This window comes from Prionailurus bengalensis, chromosome A2 (assembly GCF_016509475.1).
Source record: "Prionailurus bengalensis isolate Pbe53 chromosome A2, Fcat_Pben_1.1_paternal_pri, whole genome shotgun sequence".
Lineage (NCBI taxonomy): Eukaryota > Metazoa > Chordata > Mammalia > Carnivora > Felidae > Prionailurus > Prionailurus bengalensis.
In genome coordinates this window covers 20,787,963-20,803,943 of record NC_057348.1, presented here as the reverse complement: position 1 = coordinate 20,803,943, position 15,981 = coordinate 20,787,963, and the positions used below count along the sequence as shown (strand labels likewise).

Genomic DNA, 15,981 nt, shown 5'->3' with positions numbered 1-15,981 from the left:
ACTCAGCTGTGGGGGGAGGTGGAGGTCAGTGGGACCAGGCTGAGCCGATTACGAAGGAGAGGGGGAGGTAGATCTGCTCCCCAGGGGGTGCGGTGGGGGAAGGAGAGGGCTTGGGGGACCGTCCAACTCCTCCCATTCCCTAGCGGAGTACTCTACTGCGTCGCGGCCCTTGCGACCCTAGTCCCCAGAAGGAATTCTGGGGGTAGCTTTGGGAGAATGGCGGGGCGGGCTGCACGGGATCACACCGCTCTCAGGCCCCTCCTCCAGCTGGTCCGGTAACTTGTCCCGGGTGGACAAGGGCCGGGCCTCGCGGAAGCTGTGGGTGGTTGAGGGGCGCGGGTCTTGGTGGGCGAGAGCCCCGCGCGGGGTTGCGGGGATGGAAGGCGCAGAAGCGAGCAGAGCTGGGAACCGGGTCGGGCGGAGGGTCGAAATCCGGGCTCCGAGGGATCCGAGCCCGAGCGAGGCAGCGTGGGGCCTGGCGACCGGCCCGCGGCCGAGATTTGGGAGCGGTGGGCTCGGCGCAGGCGCCGGGCGGGCGGCCCTGGCGGGCAGAGAGCGCAGGGGCTCGGGGCCAGGCACCGCGGGACCACTGGGCGGTCGCTCGCGGCCAGGCACCCCCTCCACCCCTACCCAGCCAGGTCCCCCGCTCTCGGCGCGCGGACGACCTCCCGGGGGAGGGTCGCACCAGCCCTCCCGGAAGCGGCCACCGCTCGGGGCGCACCGCGGCGCGCGGGGCGGGGCGGGCGGCTGCGGCACTGGGGCGGCTGGGGCGGGCCCGCCGCGCTGTAATCGGATCCGGGGAGGGGGCGGGGAGGGGCCGGGCCTGGCGGGCCGGGGGGTGGGGGGGGGGGGCGCGGAGCCGGGCTCCGGGCCGGCCGGGCTCCGCGCCTGTCAAACCCCTCATTGTTCGCAGCTGATGTCACTCGCAGTTGTGAGCGGCCGCCTCTCCCGGGGACAATGTGGGACTGAGCGGCCCAGCCGCCGCGCCGCCGCCGCCGCCGCCGCCGCAGGACAGCCCCAGCGAGGTAGGGCGCGGGCCGGGCGGGGCACCGCGGGCCGCGAAGTTTGGGGGTTCGGCCGGGGGGTGGGGAGCCCGCGCTGGAGTCTACAGGCCGGGGTCCAGATTTGGGAGACTGGGAGACATGCTTCCCTGTCCCACTCGGGCCCAGGCCTGCACAGGTGGGGGGCGCTGCTCTGCCAGAGGAGCCCCCAGCACCAAGGGAGGGCCTTCCTGGACCTGAGACCCCAGATTCGAGGCCCACATCCCACCTGCTGTTTCTGTTCTTTGGACCTGCTCTTCTCGATCTCCTGCCTTGGGTTCTGGTTCTGCTCCATCTCTATCCCCATCTGCCATTCCCCTGCAGTTCCTGGCTGGACACACACCCCTTCCCATTCTCCGCAGTCCTTGATTTGGGGGGGGGGGGGGGCGGCAGACAGATCTCCATCCAGGGGTGTGTGGAGATGACAGTTGGGGGCTCAGAGTGGTCCTTCATGCCCTGTGGCTCTTCAGCCCCTCAGCTCTGACCTAGCTTCTAGCTGGAGTCCTGGAGGACAGGGGGTGTCTCTGGCTACTCACTTCAGCCTGGCTCTCATGCCTGCCTGGCCAGGAGAGGGAGGTGCCCACCTCCTCACTTCCCTGTCCCAGGCCCGCCATCTTGAGACCTGTGGCACCCAGTGCTCCGCCCGGCTCCAGCACCATGGGGAGTGGTCTTCAAGGGGATGCACCCACAGCCAGTTGCATGCCCCCCTTCCAGAATGTGGGCTCTTGGTCCCCACCAAGCCCACAATGTTTACCTTTATGCTGGACCAACAGGGCATGTATCCCTAGGGGCCCTCCTTCTCCTACAAAGAGCTCTTAGACCCCAGGGACTCTCCAGGAGCTTAAACCTTAGCTCCAGTCTTCACTCTTTCCTGAGGTTACCCTCACTGCTTCAGGGCCAGCACCTGGGATCCTATCCTTTTCCCATCTGGAGGTCCCCTAGTCGCTCTGGGCCCTGGAACCCCCTCAATCTCCAAAGCACCCCCATCCCAGCCCCCACCCCCCAGCCTTCATCAGCATGCAGGCTCAGACTGCCCAAACACAAGGGGATTGTTCTTCCTGCATGCTCAGGGTGGGGGGCTGGGAGCAGGCGGCCCACACACCCTGGCAGGCCCAGGCCACAGGGAGGCTGGCTTTGCCCCGCCCTGTGTCCCCAGACAGGCTCTGTCCACCCTCCCTACTCCCATCCCTGCCACCTACCCCCCCTCTAGCTTCCATCACCATCGCCCAGTGGCAATGACCTCTTGAGGAAAGAGCTCTGAGCTGCACAGGTGGACCCCTGATTCTCCCAGCTCTGCCAGTTGCCTTTCATGTAGCCTTGTAAACAAATGCGTTCCTCTTTGGGCCTCAGGTTCTGATTTTGTGAAACCTGCGCCACTCCCCAGCTCTTCTTCCAGCCTCCCTTCCACATGGGGAACCCATTCTGTGCCCCTGGAAGTCTCAAAGCACAGCACAAATTCCCCACCCCAGTGACATGCCCTGGAAGCACCTAGATCCAAAGAAACAGCAGGAGCAGGGGCTCTGCTGAGGAATGGAGAGAGGATTCTGTCCAGCCAGATCCTGGGCCTCCTATGTGGCTGGTCCCCCCATGCCCTGATCTCACCCCATCCTTACTGCTTCTCTGGGACCCTCAGCCCCATCTCTGGTCCCTAATGCCACCAGGCCCTTCTCCCTGCACACGTCCTGGCTCCTGATCTCCTGGAGGAACTCTTACTTTCCTGGGTAGTAGAAAGATAGGCTTGAAAATGCCCAGTTGGGGCTCCTTTGAGTTGAGGCATATCTTTAGGGGGCACAGAGGCCTGAGTGATTATATCTGACTTGGAAGGTTGGGGAAGGCTTCACAGAGGAGGTGGCATTTGAGAAGGATTTTGACAGAGAGTGAGGAGGATGGGCATTTCAAGCTGGGTTCAGCCTGGGCAAAGGCCCAGAGGCCTGGAGGTGCTAGGCGTGTTTTGCAGCCTGGTGTGTAGGGGAGAAGGGGTAGAGATGAGAGAAGAGAAGCTGGCAGGGACCAGATCACAAAGGGCCTTGAGTGCTTGTCTATGGTGATCAGGCTTTATTCCTTGGGCAGTGGGGAGCCATCGATGGCTGTTGAGCAGCAGAATGACCGAGTCTCCAGCATGGAAAATAAAAGCTAGAGACCTTTCTCAATTTGGGTGAGGCAAAGGGTATCAGGGGGTGGGGCTGTACCATGAAGCTGTGTCCTTCCTCCTGGACCCCAGTCTGGGCCTGCCTCAGTTTCCCTCGGCTGTGAGGACTCTTGAGGAGTTGCCTAATGATGCCCTAAGGAGGCTATAGCATTTCTGACACCAGACAACTTGTCAGAGCTCCCCTTCGCTGCCTAGCACAGATTCTACAGGATAGTTTTGGGTCAGGAAACCAGAGGGTGGAGCTCATGGACCCCCCAGGCTGCTCCCCTGCAGGCCTCTCCTCCCCTGACTCTCCCAAGAAGTGCTATGAATGGTCATCCTGGGAAGCTGTAAGGCTGAGAGGCTGGGCACATGGGTCGGGGGATACTGGAACATTTCCTGTAGAGGCCTGGGTAATCAAGAAGGGGGAGCATACCCAGTGAAGGGGATAGGCAAGGGAGTTAGGATCCCTCCCTCAGTGCTGATCTCCCCAAGCCTAGTGTCCACCTCCCGCCACGCCCTGCTTCGCCTGATGTCCCGAGCCATTCCCCAGCATCACTGGGTGTGGCCAGCATGGCTGCTTTTGGATTAGGAGTAGGAGGCTGCTAGGTTGGAGCCTGGTGGTGCTGAGGGGGATGTCAGGGGATGTGAGGTGGGGGATGAACTTGGAGACTGCCCCCCCCACACACACACTTTCTCTCTAGCCCAGGTGGGTCTGTAGGCCCTGGTTGGTTGGTCCAGACACTGGCTAGCAGAGCCAAGGGAATCCCCCAAGGGGCGGTCCCGTCCACTTGAGTTGCCTGGCCCCAGGAGCCCTCCCCTCCCCCGGATTGTTCTTGCTCCAGAACAAAGCCAGGGTGGACACTTGATCCCTGCATGTGGGGGGGAGCTGGCTAAGCCCCCGGCCCTTTGATTGGGCAGCTGTCATGAGAGAGAGACAGCTGGGGGGGAGGGGCAGGAAGGGGCAGCCGCCATCGCTTACACAGCTGTCACCCCCCCCCCCCGCCCCCTCCAGCCTGGGTGGCAGGAAGCCAGGGACAGAAGGAGTGGGCACTTGATCTGGGGAGGGGGCCTGGGGAGCAGAAGGGAACACCCGAGGTCAGAGGCCTGGTCTGAGCTTGGTATGTTCTGCCAAGGAGCCCTGCTGACCAGAGGGGGCTGGGCACCCCCAGAGGTGAGCTGGAGGTCAGTATGGCATGACGTGTGGCTGCCATGTGGGTGGCCCAGCAGGGACCCAGGGCCCACCAGCAAATAACTCCCTAGAACCCTAGTGAGGGCAGAAGGGGAGCCAGCACGCCTAATAGGACTGTTTGCTCTTAGGGCCCCTAGGAGACTAATTTGGGAAACCTGTGTCAGGAACTCTTGTTCTCTCCTAAAAACAGGAAAGATCTTGAGGGTGTCTCAGAACAGGAAGGACACAGAGATACCAGCACCAGCAACCCCCAGCCCCATACATACACACATAGCACAGGTGGGTAAACTGAGGTCCATGTCAGGTGAAGGCCTGGCCAAGGTCACCCATGGAACTTGAGGCAGTGGTCTCTACTACAGACCCAGGTACCATTTGCAGGGCAGGAACTCTAGTTCTGGCCACATTCTAGGCCCTTTGCCCTTTTTTCCTCAAGCCTTATGACCCCAAGAGGTAATGTGGCAATGGTATGGGGACAGTGTGAAGTCTCCCACTGATTGCCACTCCAAAGGAGTCCCTGAGTGTCTGAAAATTCTGGAGCCTAAGACCGTAGCTTTGGACAAGTTGTCAGTCCTTTCCAGACATGACCCACATGTACTAGCCAGGCAGGGGTCTCACAGACTACTAAGTCTGCTCCTCACCTTTCAAGAGCCCTGCTCCAGGAAGAGGACTGACAAATCCAGACGGGACAGCCAGAAAGGAGAGGCGGACGGGGCCTGTGACAGAGCCCCACACTAGCAGGCAGGACTGTGCTTTCCCCCACCTCTCTGTGACCTTGGGCAGGTTATAGACCCTCTGTTGGCATCAGGTTGCCTTCTGTCTGGTGAATTCATTTGTTCAGCTCACCATTATGTTCTGAACACCTTCTCCAGCTTGGCTCTGGTCTGAGGTCTGAGCTCTGGGGACATAAGGAGAAGGTGGCAGCCTTGGCCCCTGCTCTAAGGGGCTCCCAAGCTTGGCTGTCCAGGGAGGCACAAACTAAGCACGTCATTACAAGTGCTTTGCTGGAGGAAGTGCATGCAGCTGGGGGAACATTAGCAAGGGCAGCCAGCATGAGGCTGGCCAGGATGCTCACAGAACAGAGTCCCTGTATCCACTGTTGACTTCTGACCTCTGGAGAGCCTATGGACAGGACTCAAGGGAAGGGAGGAGCCTATGCTGGGGAGACAAGTTACTGAGTGCTTGGGGGGACAGCATTGTCACCCAATGGTACAGGGAAGGAACAGGCCTCATGCCGTAGAGTGGCTTGCTTGGGCTTCCTGAGAAAGCCAGGCTGGGGGCACCCCTTTCCTACTCCACGCCCAAGCTCTGGCTAGCACGGGGGTTCCAACGAGGGGATTGGACAATGCTCCACGCCCTTGACCCTCATGTCAGAATAGGGCAGGGGGCTGAGGAAGAAGGTGCCCAGAGGTCTCTAGAGTGCTCTAGGTAGGTACACTCATCCTTGGCTCCCACACCCTCCTGGGCAGAAGGAATTTGCAGAGTTAGGGCTTGGTCTTGGCTCAGCTTTGGCACCAATTGGTCCCACTCCATTTTCTGCCTTGGGTTCTGGTCCCCCAGTTAGCTCCCCATCAAGGCTGAGCCTTGGTAGGAGACAGCCGGCTGGAGGAGAGGGATTTCCAAGCAGGATTAAGGTTCAGGATTAAGTCGGGGCATGAAAAGGGGTCGGGTAGGGAGGGCTGGGAGGGCTGGCGGCTGGGCTAATCCCAGAAGCTAATCTCTGGCTCCTCCTTCCTCTGTCAGTTAACAGTTAACGGCCTTGACATTTCCCAGCCCCCAAATCCCTTTCTTACCCATCACCCAGTCCCAGGGGGGAAGCATTCTCTCCATTTTATAGGTGAGGAAATTGAGACTGGGAGCCCAGTGACTTGTGTCTGGTGCAGTAGAAAGTATTCCTGGCTGGGAATGTGGCCACTTCTTACCTCTGCAGCACACAGGAGATGGCTTGGAAAACCATTATGCAGACTGCTGGTCTCCTGACACCACCCCCCTTGCCCCATGTGCTGAATGAACCCTGCTGTCTGCAGGGAGGCTCTGCTTTAGTGACCAGTGGAGGTGGTATTCCCAGCCCTTGTGCCCCAATCCCCACAAGCCTCTGCCGGGCAGTGGGAAGGCTGGGGCAAATGGACCCTCCTAGAACCTTGCTATCTTTACTTCCACCCTCCTTTCAAGGCCTTCCTGTGGCTCCCGATGGGCTCTCCAGCCTCAGCTCCAGCAGCAACTCTATGTTATAGTCCTGGGGCAGGGGCGGGGGGTGGGGAGCTCTGGCTCCTGGATGCAAGTGCTTCTCATTTGAAATAACTTCAACCTTAGCCAAACTTTCAAGGCCCAATCCACAGGGGTCCCCTTTTCCAAAAGGTCAGAGAGGAGGCTCTCCCTCTCTGGACTCCCATAGGCCTCCTGGTTAATTTTTCTAATATATGTGGGAAAGGGAAGGATACCCATGGAGACTGGCTGCCTACCGCATATGTACTTAGCTCATTTTAATTCTCATAACTCTTTGATGGTAGGACTTAGTAGTCTCCTCTTACAGATGAGGAAGCGGAGGCTCAGATGGGTTAAATGAACTGTCCAGGGTTACCTAACAAGTAGTTGTATACAAGGACACCGGTCAGTGTGACATTCGAAACTGTCTCTCTTCTGTAGGAATTTAGTTAGTTTGGCTCTGATATCTTCATGTAAGGGCAGGGAACCCAAAAGAGACCTGGGCTCCTCTCTAACCCCGCTTCTGCTGCACCCGCCAGAGCCGGCTGGGCACCGTGGACGCACCCCCAGGCCGCTGTGGCCCCAGCCCCGCCTGACAGGATGAGTGGTTCAGATGCGGGGCTGGAGGAGGAGCCAGAGCTCAGCATCACCCTCACACTTCGGATGCTAATGCATGGAAAGGTGAGTGGGTGGGGGGCAAGGTGAGGCATGGCCAGCCAGCAGTTTGATCTCCTGCGTTCTGTCTCTGCTAGAGCTCCTGTCCCGGCGGAGGGGCAGGGCCTGGGGCATTGGTGCTCCCTGACTCTACTCTTGTCTCATTTGCAGGAGGTTGGCAGCATAATTGGGAAGGTAGGTGCCCAGTTCTGTTCTGTGTAGACTTCAATCTGAGGCCTTAGGCCAGGTGTGGGGGCAGTGACCAGTCAGGCTAAGAGCCATTCTGTATTTTGTCTCCTACAGAAAGGAGAGACTGTAAAGCGAATCCGGGAGCAGGTGAGGATGGAGTTTGGGAGAGCTGCCCAGGGCACCTGGTTTGGAGGGGAGGGGAGATCCCTAGCTGCATTTTCCCTGAACCCCACTGTTTGGGATGACCAGTGAGTGCCCTTGGAAGGTAGCTGTTTCCAGCCTTGGCCGGGGCCTGGTGAGTGGGCAGGCAGACAGGTTCCTGGCAGGGAAGTGGAGAAGGAGACCTGCTGCCCGGCCTTTCTGTACCCGCAGAGCAGTGCCCGGATCACCATCTCTGAGGGTTCCTGCCCCGAGCGCATCACCACCATCACTGGGTCCACAGCAGCCGTCTTCCATGCAGTCTCCATGATCGCCTTCAAGCTGGATGAGGTCCGTGGGTGGCTGGGGTGGGAGGCCAGGGGTGGTTTCCTGGGGCAGGGGAACAGGGCTCCGACTCCACGCAGTGGCTGTAGGTGGTAAGAAAGGCTAAGCCCGGGGCAGGGTTCTTTCATTAGGGTGGGATTTGGACAGGGCTTCCCTCCTTCAAACCCCAGCAGGAAGGTGCTCCGGGGGTGGGGCAAGCACAGCCAAACCACAGTCTTCCTACCCAGGACCTTTGTGCTGCTCCTGCAAATGGTGGAAATGTCTCCAGGCCTCCGGTGACCCTGCGCCTTGTCATCCCTGCAAGCCAGTGTGGCTCACTGATTGGGAAGGCTGGCACCAAGATCAAGGAGATTCGAGAGGTGAGGAGAAGGGGGATACCACCCTCGGGGAGTCCTACCCTCCACTTCAGAGAGTGTACCTGGGCTTATGGCTTCCTGTCCCCTGGGGAGCTCTAAGCCTGGGCAGCCCTAGCCTGGATTACGAGGGCAGCCAGAAGTGGCCCCTGTTCTCTGCTTGCAGACCACGGGTGCCCAGGTGCAGGTGGCGGGAGACCTGCTCCCCAACTCTACAGAGCGTGCTGTCACTGTGTCCGGGGTACCTGATGCCATCATCCTGTGTGTGCGCCAGATCTGTGCTGTTATCCTGGAGGTGCTGCCCTGGTGCAGGGAGAGGGGATGGGGATGGGCCCTGGTCCGTCTTGTCAGGCCACCAAGTCCTATGCATATGGCACTGGGTGGAGGCAGGGCAGGGCTGCAGGGATGGACTGGGAGCTCCAGGGTGTCGGGATGCATTTACCCTGGGGGTCATGGGAAGGGCCTTAAAAACATAGGCCCTTGGGGGATACAGGGGGGCCTGGAGGGTCCTGACAGAGCCTCCCCCATTTGTGCCTTCTAGTCCCCACCCAAAGGAGCTACTATCCCATATCATCCAAGCCTCTCCTTAGGTACCGTCCTTCTCTCTGCCAACCAGGTGAGGTGGAACAGTAAGAGGGGTGAGAAGCATTACTGGAGAAGGGACTTGAGATGGGGGAGGGTTGGAAGAAGGACTTGGAGGTTGGGTGGGAGGAGGAGTGACTGGCCAAATTGGTCTGACTTGTCACAGTAACCCCCCTTCACCCACTTTGTCTCCCACAGGGCTTTTCTGTCCAGGGTCAGTATGGGGCTGTGACCCCAGCTGAGGTGAGTAACCATAGCCCAAGGGAGTCCTTCCCAAACCAGGCCTCCTCTGACTTCCGACCCTTCTTCTTTGGCACAGGTCACCAAGCTCCAGCAGCTCTCGGGCCACGCAGTCCCCTTTGCCTCACCCAGCATGGTGCCAGGTGAGCAGCCCTGCAGAAGGAGGCAAGGGCACACTCCAAGGGGCAGACAGCCCCCTTGGGATGTACATGGGGAGGCAGGAAAGGCCCAGAAGCACATCTGATCCCTCTTCTCCTCCCTCCCAGGACTGGATCCTGGCACACAGACCAGCTCACAGGAGTTCTTGGTTCCCAACGATGTGAGCAGGGGATCGGGTAGTTTGAGGGTGGGCAGCAGGGGCCCAGGAGTCTGGGCCGGGCCTCGGGTTGAATTCTGTTGTCCCCCCAGCTGATTGGCTGCGTGATCGGGCGCCAGGGCAGCAAGATCAGTGAGATCCGGCAGATGTCAGGGGCACATATCAAGATCGGGAACCAAGCAGAGGGTGCTGGCGAGAGGCACGTGACCATCACTGGTTCCCCTGTCTCCATCGCCCTGGCCCAGTACCTCATCACTGCCTGGTGAGTGTGGGGAGGGGGTGTCCCAGGTCACGGGGCTTATGTGCCTGTGAAAAGCACACTTGGGGCGGGAAAGCTGATCTCCCTTCTCTGTCTCTGTCTGGGTGTGTCCTCTGCCTCCCCAACCCTGCCTTTCCCACTCCATGTTGCCCCATCTCCCCTCCACGTCTATTCCTTGTGTCTTCTTTTCCCATCCCTGTCTTTTTCCACTGGGTTTTGCCCTCCCTGCGTCTCCTCTCACCCCGTACCTTACCTGCTTATTCTTTCTTCCCGTTTCCCGCTCTCCTGCCATTCCTGTTCTCTCGGGTTGAACATTGTTCTCGATTCCTCTCCATCTTTCATCTAATCTCCCCTATATTTGCCCTCATTGCCCCTCTCTCACCCCCACCTTCCCCTGCATCTCCCCCCATATCCCTCTCTCCAGTCTAGAAACGGCCAAGTCTACCTCTGGGGGGACGCCCGGCTCGGCCCCCACAGACCTGCCTGCCCCCTTCTCGCCGCCCCTGACGGCCCTGCCCACAGCTCCCCCAGGCCTGCTGGGTACACCCTATGCCATCTCCCTCTCCAACTTCATCGGCCTCAAGCCTGTGCCCTTCTTGGCTCTACCACCTGCCTCCCCAGGGCCGCCGCCGGGCTTGGCGGCCTACACTGCCAAGATGGCAGCAGCCAATGGGAGCAAGAAAGCTGAGCGGCAGAAATTCTCCCCCTACTGAGGCCGGCTGAGGCACAGGCGCAGGGGCAGGCAGGACCACCGGTAGGGGCTGCCTCTGCACCCTATCTGCCCAAGGAGACTCCACCCTGGGGTCCCAAACACCACTAATGCCCAGACGCATGGATGCACCCCCTACCCGGCCCCGGTTTGTGGGAGTAACTCCTCTTAGAGCGGGAGCAGTTTCTGGCCCAGGGTCTGGGGAACTGCAGCAGCTCCAGGGTAGGGGGCTCCACCCCCTCTAGCTCTATGCTTGGATGCAGGGAGCATCCTTAGTGCCCTCACTTCAAAGGGTCACTCATGCACTCCCCATCCCTTAGGGCTTCCCAGTCTCCTGCTCCTCTGTGGGGATCAGGGAGGAGGGCTGGGGGGTGGCTGGGGGCCATGCTTCTCTCCCCACCTCCCTGCAGATTCCTGCTGCTTCCACTGATACCCTTTTGACTGGAATGGACTGGCTGGGCTTGGCAGAGGGCAACCCAAAGAGGGGACCCTGCTGGGCAGCTGGGGGAGTGGTGTGGAGGCAGGGGCCGAGTTCTCAGCAGCAGACACTCTGTACAGTTTTTTCAATCCCTGTTTTTGAATAAATATTCTCAGAGACCAGGAAGCTGTGAAACATTGTGGGTGTTGGCAAAACCTCCAGAAAATGGGTGTTGACAAGGTCCCGGAGGACCCCATCTGTGAATCCACCGGTCCCCATTGGGCTTTGGCTCCTTCCACATGCCAGTTTTGGGGCTTCGGGCCCTTTGGGGTCATGTTGTTCAGCCTCCTGCCTCTGGCACCACACTGATCCAGTTGTTTTCTGGGCACTTTAGAAGCTGGTAGAGGAGTTCCAGTAGCTTGGTCCAGCCTCTCCTTGGTGTAGATGTCAGGGAAGTCCTTCTGAGTATCTCTCCACTGGTTCCTCCTGCTGTGGCTGTTACCTAGACCTTGCCCTGCTTCATCCATCCCTTTGGCTGTAAACCCTTAGAGCCCACTTCTCTGTGATCCTGCCCACTTCCTCTCCTTCTTTGGCCTGGGGACTAGCCGTGAGTGTCCAAACCACCTAAGCTGGAGGAGCTCTTAGAGATGGTCCAAGATACAAATGGGAAAACAGGCCTAGGAAAGGGTAGGTCTGTATACAAAGCTATGCAGAGTCAGGCTCAGAACCCAGGATTCCTAGCTCCCAGAAGCCTCTTGGCCTCACCAGGCTGCAGGCCCTCTTTCTCCTGTTCCAGAGCCAGAAATCCAGGCAGGGCACCTGCCTGGAACTGTGCAGGAGTTTGGATGGGCCTCCTTCTGATACCACCATCTTTCTCCAGTGCCAGCTCAGTATGGGAGACAGATCTCCTCTCAGGTGGCCCCTGTCATGCTCAGGTTCTCCCCTTCTGGCAAATCTGGGGCTTGTTCTGGTGCCCCAGGAGGGCCTAGGGCAGGGCGCAATGAAGGTCCCTGGAGGTGCTGCAGAAATGTCGGCAGGTGCCAGGCCCGGAGAGTACAGGTCCGCGGGGGCTGGGGCAGAGCCTGGCGGGCAAGACGGCCCAGTGCCCGGCGTACGGGGCGCTGTAGCAGGCCATACAGGAAGGGGTGAACCGCGAAGGCCGAGTAGGCCACCCAGGTGACGGGAGCCTCAGCCACTGCGGCTTGCTCAGCGGGCGCCAGGCACGCACAGCCATAGGGCAACCAGCAGGCTGCGAACTGGCCCACGGCCAGGGCTGGGGCCAGGGCTGCTTTGCCCCCAGGCAGGCGAGGCCGGAGGGGTGGCAAGATGGAGAGGCGGCTATCCAGAGAGTCGGAGCGCTGCCGGGAGCCGCGCGCGGGCCGCGGGGGCCGCAGGGCCGCACGGCGGGCCACGAGGAAGATGCCGCCGTAGGCGCCGAGCAGCAGGAGGGCTGGTAGCGCGAAGGCCAGCAGCGCCCAGAGCGGCCGGAAAGGCCCGAGGCCACCGGCCAGGACTGAGCAGCGCGGTGGAGCCGGGGGTGGCGCGGGCGGCGGCCCGAGCAGGGAGAGCGCGCCCAGCAGCCCCGCGGCGGCCCACACGGCCGTGAGCACCAGGCCCGGCGGAGGCCGCGCGCCCGGCCGCAGCGGGTGCACTATGAGGCGGTAGCGCGCCAGACCGAGCGCGGCCACCCCGAGCGTGCAGGCGGGGAGCAGCGCCGCCGAGAGGAAGCGCGCGGCGCGGCACGGCGCGGGGCCCAGGCGCACGCGGCCCAGCCCGGGCGGTGGCGCGGCCAGCAGGCCCAGCGGCATGATGGAGGCGGCCGCCAGCAGGTCCACGACGCACAGGTGCACCAGGTAGAGCGTGTCACGCAGTCCTGGGGTGCGCAGCACCACGACCAGCAGCGCGCCGTTGCCCAGCAGTGCTGCTGCCTCCACGACAGCCGCCAGGATCAACCCTGCCGAGACGGCGACTTCTGAGGTGTTCAGCACTGTGGTGTTGGCCATTCGAGCGCTCAGGCTTCACCCTGTGCTGGGCTGCAGAGAGCGAAATGGAGCGTCTTCCCTCCCCCCTTCCCATCACCTGTCCCTTGCTCCTCTGGCCCCTCACCTCACAGGATGCCCCGGTGCTGGCTCCATCGCCCAGGCTGCCATCCTCTCAGGGGCTTGGGCGGCCCCATGGAGGGATGCAAGGCTGGGACTTCTCTCTCCCCTTACCGCCGCAACTCAGCCTCTGCTGGAGATGGTACTGGCTGACACTCTGATGTTGCCCTTTAGAGACAGAGCTGGCAAGGGAGGAGCAGGGCCTGGCACCAGCCCCCTGGGTCCTAGCAGCTGCCAGCTGCTGGCTGGAGACTGTGCTGTGGAGGAGCTGGGGGTGCCTCTGGAGGGGGGCCCAGAGCAGGCACAGGCTGGAGTCTAGACTGAGACATCAGAGTGGGGGCTTCAGAGTCTGTGGGACCCTGCTCTGCCTTTCCCCAGGGCAGGAAGTGGTCCTCCACATGCTCTCCCTTCTCATCTCCACCAGTGGGGGTAATCAGATTATTCAGCCTTTGTCCTGAGGGGAAACTGAGGTACCAGTAAGACAAGGGCTGCAGCGGGGAGGGCTACAGGAGGGCTAGTTCTCTCAGAGAGGAGGCTACGAAAAGTGAGGGAAAAACATCGTAGGATGTGGCGCATAGTAGGCTCTCCACAAGGATTAACTTGGCACAGACTAGGTGCTTCATGATAGTGTGTGGAATTAATAAGAGGAGGCTTTGGGGGAAACTTGGGGTTTTTTGTTTTAATTGAAGTATAGTTGACATATATTAATTCAGGTGTACATTCGACAATTCTATACATTACAAAACCACGCTAAGTGTAGTTACCATTTCGACTGCTGTTTTTTTGTTCGGTTTTGTTTTTGCTGTTAGCAAACAAGTCCCTTCTGCTAAGAGCACCCTGAGTTTCCTTTAGGAAACCACCCCTCCCCAATTCTCAGGGTTAGGGGTTGGGAGAGCAAGATCCCCACCCTCTGTTTTCCTAAGGTGCAAAACCCAGTCCCAGCCAGTGTATGGCATCCCCCCACACCGGAGGTGGTTGGCTCTGGGAAAGCCATGTGACTCTAATGGATAATATGCCCCCAGGTGAAGTCACCCAGTCCCCTGTCCAACCCCCTTCTATGCCCTGGTGGTTTAATATCCGAAGCTCCTTTCTCTCCCCTGCCTCTCCAACATCTCCCCCAGTACTTTGACCACTGGGTGCCTTAAACTTCCTATGTCCAAAACAGAACCATGACTCTTGACCTCTCTCCTCAGTGTGCTCCTCTCAGAGTCTTCCCCATCTCAGAAGGTTTTACTAATGCCTCCCTTCCCCCAGGCCCCATGTCCAGTCCATTAATATGTGTGAATCCAGCCATTTCTCCCACCACCAACCACTTCAGCATCCTCTCAACTGATCTGGCCTCTGCCTCTGCACCTCATGCAGTCATTTGTTTGTCCTCAGATCCATTCCCCAGTCTTCCTCAGTGCTCCGCCTTCCAGGGAACTGTACTTCTCAGGGTTCTTTATAGCTGGTTTTTGGGTGTATTCAGCTAATGGAAGTTAGCAGAAGACTGGAGGGTGGAGGGAGGGAAGAAGCCGAGGTATTTTCCCTCTCATGCTCTCAGCCTGGGGCTCTGAATCTACTGTCCTTTGTGGAGGACAGCCTCTTTCTCCTTCATGCAGCCCCCTCTGTCGTTCCACACCTGAAGGGAGACCCTGGCCTCCCATGGTGGAATATCATTTCCTTCCATTATCCCTCCAACCTAAGGGTGGTAGCAACTTCCTGCTGTTGCTAATCTTTGGATTGCCTCACCATCCCCTCTGGTAGTTCAGTTTCTTTCCTGTATCAAATTCCCCTTGTCTGGAATCCCCAGGGTGATTTCAGCTTTGCTGATGGATCTTGATTAACACTCCCTCCAGTCCATCTCTACACAGCTGCTGAAGTGGATCCCTCCAAAAACAAATCAGATCATGTCACGATCCTGCTGTTATCCCTCTCAGAGCTTCCCATCATCAGAATAGACTCTCAGCTCCTCTGTGCCCAGTTGGCCTTCCCCCCACCTTCCTGACCTCACACTCTTTCTTGATGACCACACTTCCAGCCATAGCAACCATCTTGCTGATCCTCCAACATGTCAAACTGGTTTCCACCTCAGGATCTTCACATGTGCTATTTCCTCTATCAGAATATGCTTCCCTCAGATCTGTCCAGGAGTTAGTCCTTCACCTAATTCAGGGCTCTGCTTGAGAGAGGCCTTCAGTGACCATCTTTTCTAACATCCCCCCACCTTCCCATCACTAATTCTTTTACCCTGACTTATTTTTCTTCCTGGCACTTTCCCTACTTGATAAATTTCATATCTATGCATGTGCTTGTTTACAGCCTGTTGTACTAGCCTTTAAGGTCCATGAGAGCAGGGGCTTTGGCTGTGTCTTGCTTGTGCCTGTGCCCCTAGAACCCACCCCAGGCACATGATCAGCGTTGTATAGAGCTAGATGGTAGCCACCAGGGCATGAACCTCCAGATTTGACTCATTTCCTGCTGGAATTTGAAGGGCCTGATCCAATTCTCCATTATTCAAATGAGAAAACGCACTCAGAGAGGTAAGGAATGTGTCCCAAATCACACAGCTAAGTTGTACCTGGAGCCCAGGTCACCTTTTTCCTGGGCTCTGTCCACACAGGCACCACTTCCTGAGCTTGGCCACAATTTAAACATAGGTATTTGCCTCTAGGAGGTGAAGCTGGATTTTTGAGGTCTTGGTTGAGAGTAAGGGGAAGTCCAACACATTCTCCTTCGTCTTCTCCCTGCCCAGCTGGGCCTGCAGGGCTGGGGCAGTGCCTGAGCCACCAGGGCCTGGGGAGGGTTCAGAAGGGCCAAGTGGGAATAGCAAATGAGAAACGTGGGCTGGGAAAGGTGCTAGGGGAGGGACAGAGACGATGGTGGGTTGGAGAGTGCCCCCTCCCACCAAAACAGTCCTACTCAATTAAAAATGGGGGGAAAATGGAACACTTCATAGTTTATGTGGGTTTTTTTTGGTTTAATTTGCACAAAGAAATGTAGGAAGGATAAATCAGAAACTGCAGCAGGTTGGTGGGAATGGAGTGAAAGGCTGGAGAAAGACACTTTTCAGAGTCCATGCTTATGTCCAAAAGATTGGACTTTTGGGGACTCTGTTAATGTTCTATGGATTGAAAA

At 58.8% G+C, this 15,981-nt stretch overlaps 2 protein-coding genes across 6 annotated transcripts; one reads left to right on the top strand and one right to left on the bottom strand.

Moving 5' to 3' along the window:
• Positions 1-130: 130 nt before the first annotated feature.
• PCBP4 (poly(rC) binding protein 4) lies at positions 131-10,951 on the top strand. 5 transcript variants are annotated; one of them, XM_043587498.1, is made up of 15 exons: positions 131-275; positions 914-1,025; positions 4,551-4,639; positions 7,102-7,243; positions 7,388-7,411; positions 7,520-7,552; positions 7,778-7,894; positions 8,116-8,247; positions 8,408-8,536; positions 8,783-8,857; positions 9,022-9,066; positions 9,143-9,206; positions 9,330-9,382; positions 9,472-9,641; positions 10,063-10,951. In XM_043587498.1, the coding sequence occupies exons 4-15, from the start codon at positions 7,163-7,165 to the stop codon at positions 10,349-10,351; spliced, it is 1,212 nt and encodes a 403-aa protein (XP_043443433.1). In that variant the 5' UTR covers positions 131-275; positions 914-1,025; positions 4,551-4,639; positions 7,102-7,162; the 3' UTR covers positions 10,352-10,951. The 5 variants fall into 5 exon arrangements, with proteins under 5 accessions (XP_043443433.1, XP_043443432.1, XP_043443434.1 ...); XM_043587497.1 differs by lacking the exon at positions 4,551-4,639; XM_043587500.1 differs by lacking the exon at positions 131-275 and having other exon boundaries at positions 846-1,025.
• A 549-nt stretch (positions 10,952-11,500) lies between these two features.
• GPR62 (G protein-coupled receptor 62) lies at positions 11,501-12,768 on the bottom strand. Its single transcript, XM_043587503.1, has one exon. The coding sequence runs from the start codon at positions 12,766-12,768 to the stop codon at positions 11,677-11,679; it is 1,092 nt and encodes a 363-aa protein (XP_043443438.1). The 3' UTR covers positions 11,501-11,676.
• Positions 12,769-15,981: the final 3,213 nt, after the last annotated feature.

Excerpts from the sequence above, each read along its gene's own strand:
- PCBP4 (XM_043587497.1), top strand. The coding sequence starts at position 7,163 with ATGAGTGGTTCAGATGCGGGGCTGGAGGAGGAGCCAGAGCTCAGCATC. Across the intron at positions 7,895-8,115 it reads TCGCCTTCAAGCTGGATGAG|GACCTTTGTGCTGCTCCTGC; the intron begins GTCCGTGGGTGG and ends CTTCCTACCCAG. Across the intron at positions 9,642-10,062 it reads CAGTACCTCATCACTGCCTG|TCTAGAAACGGCCAAGTCTA; the intron begins GTGAGTGTGGGG and ends CCCTCTCTCCAG.
- GPR62 (XM_043587503.1), bottom strand. The coding sequence starts at position 12,768 with ATGGCCAACACCACAGTGCTGAACACCTCAGAAGTCGCCGTCTCGGCA.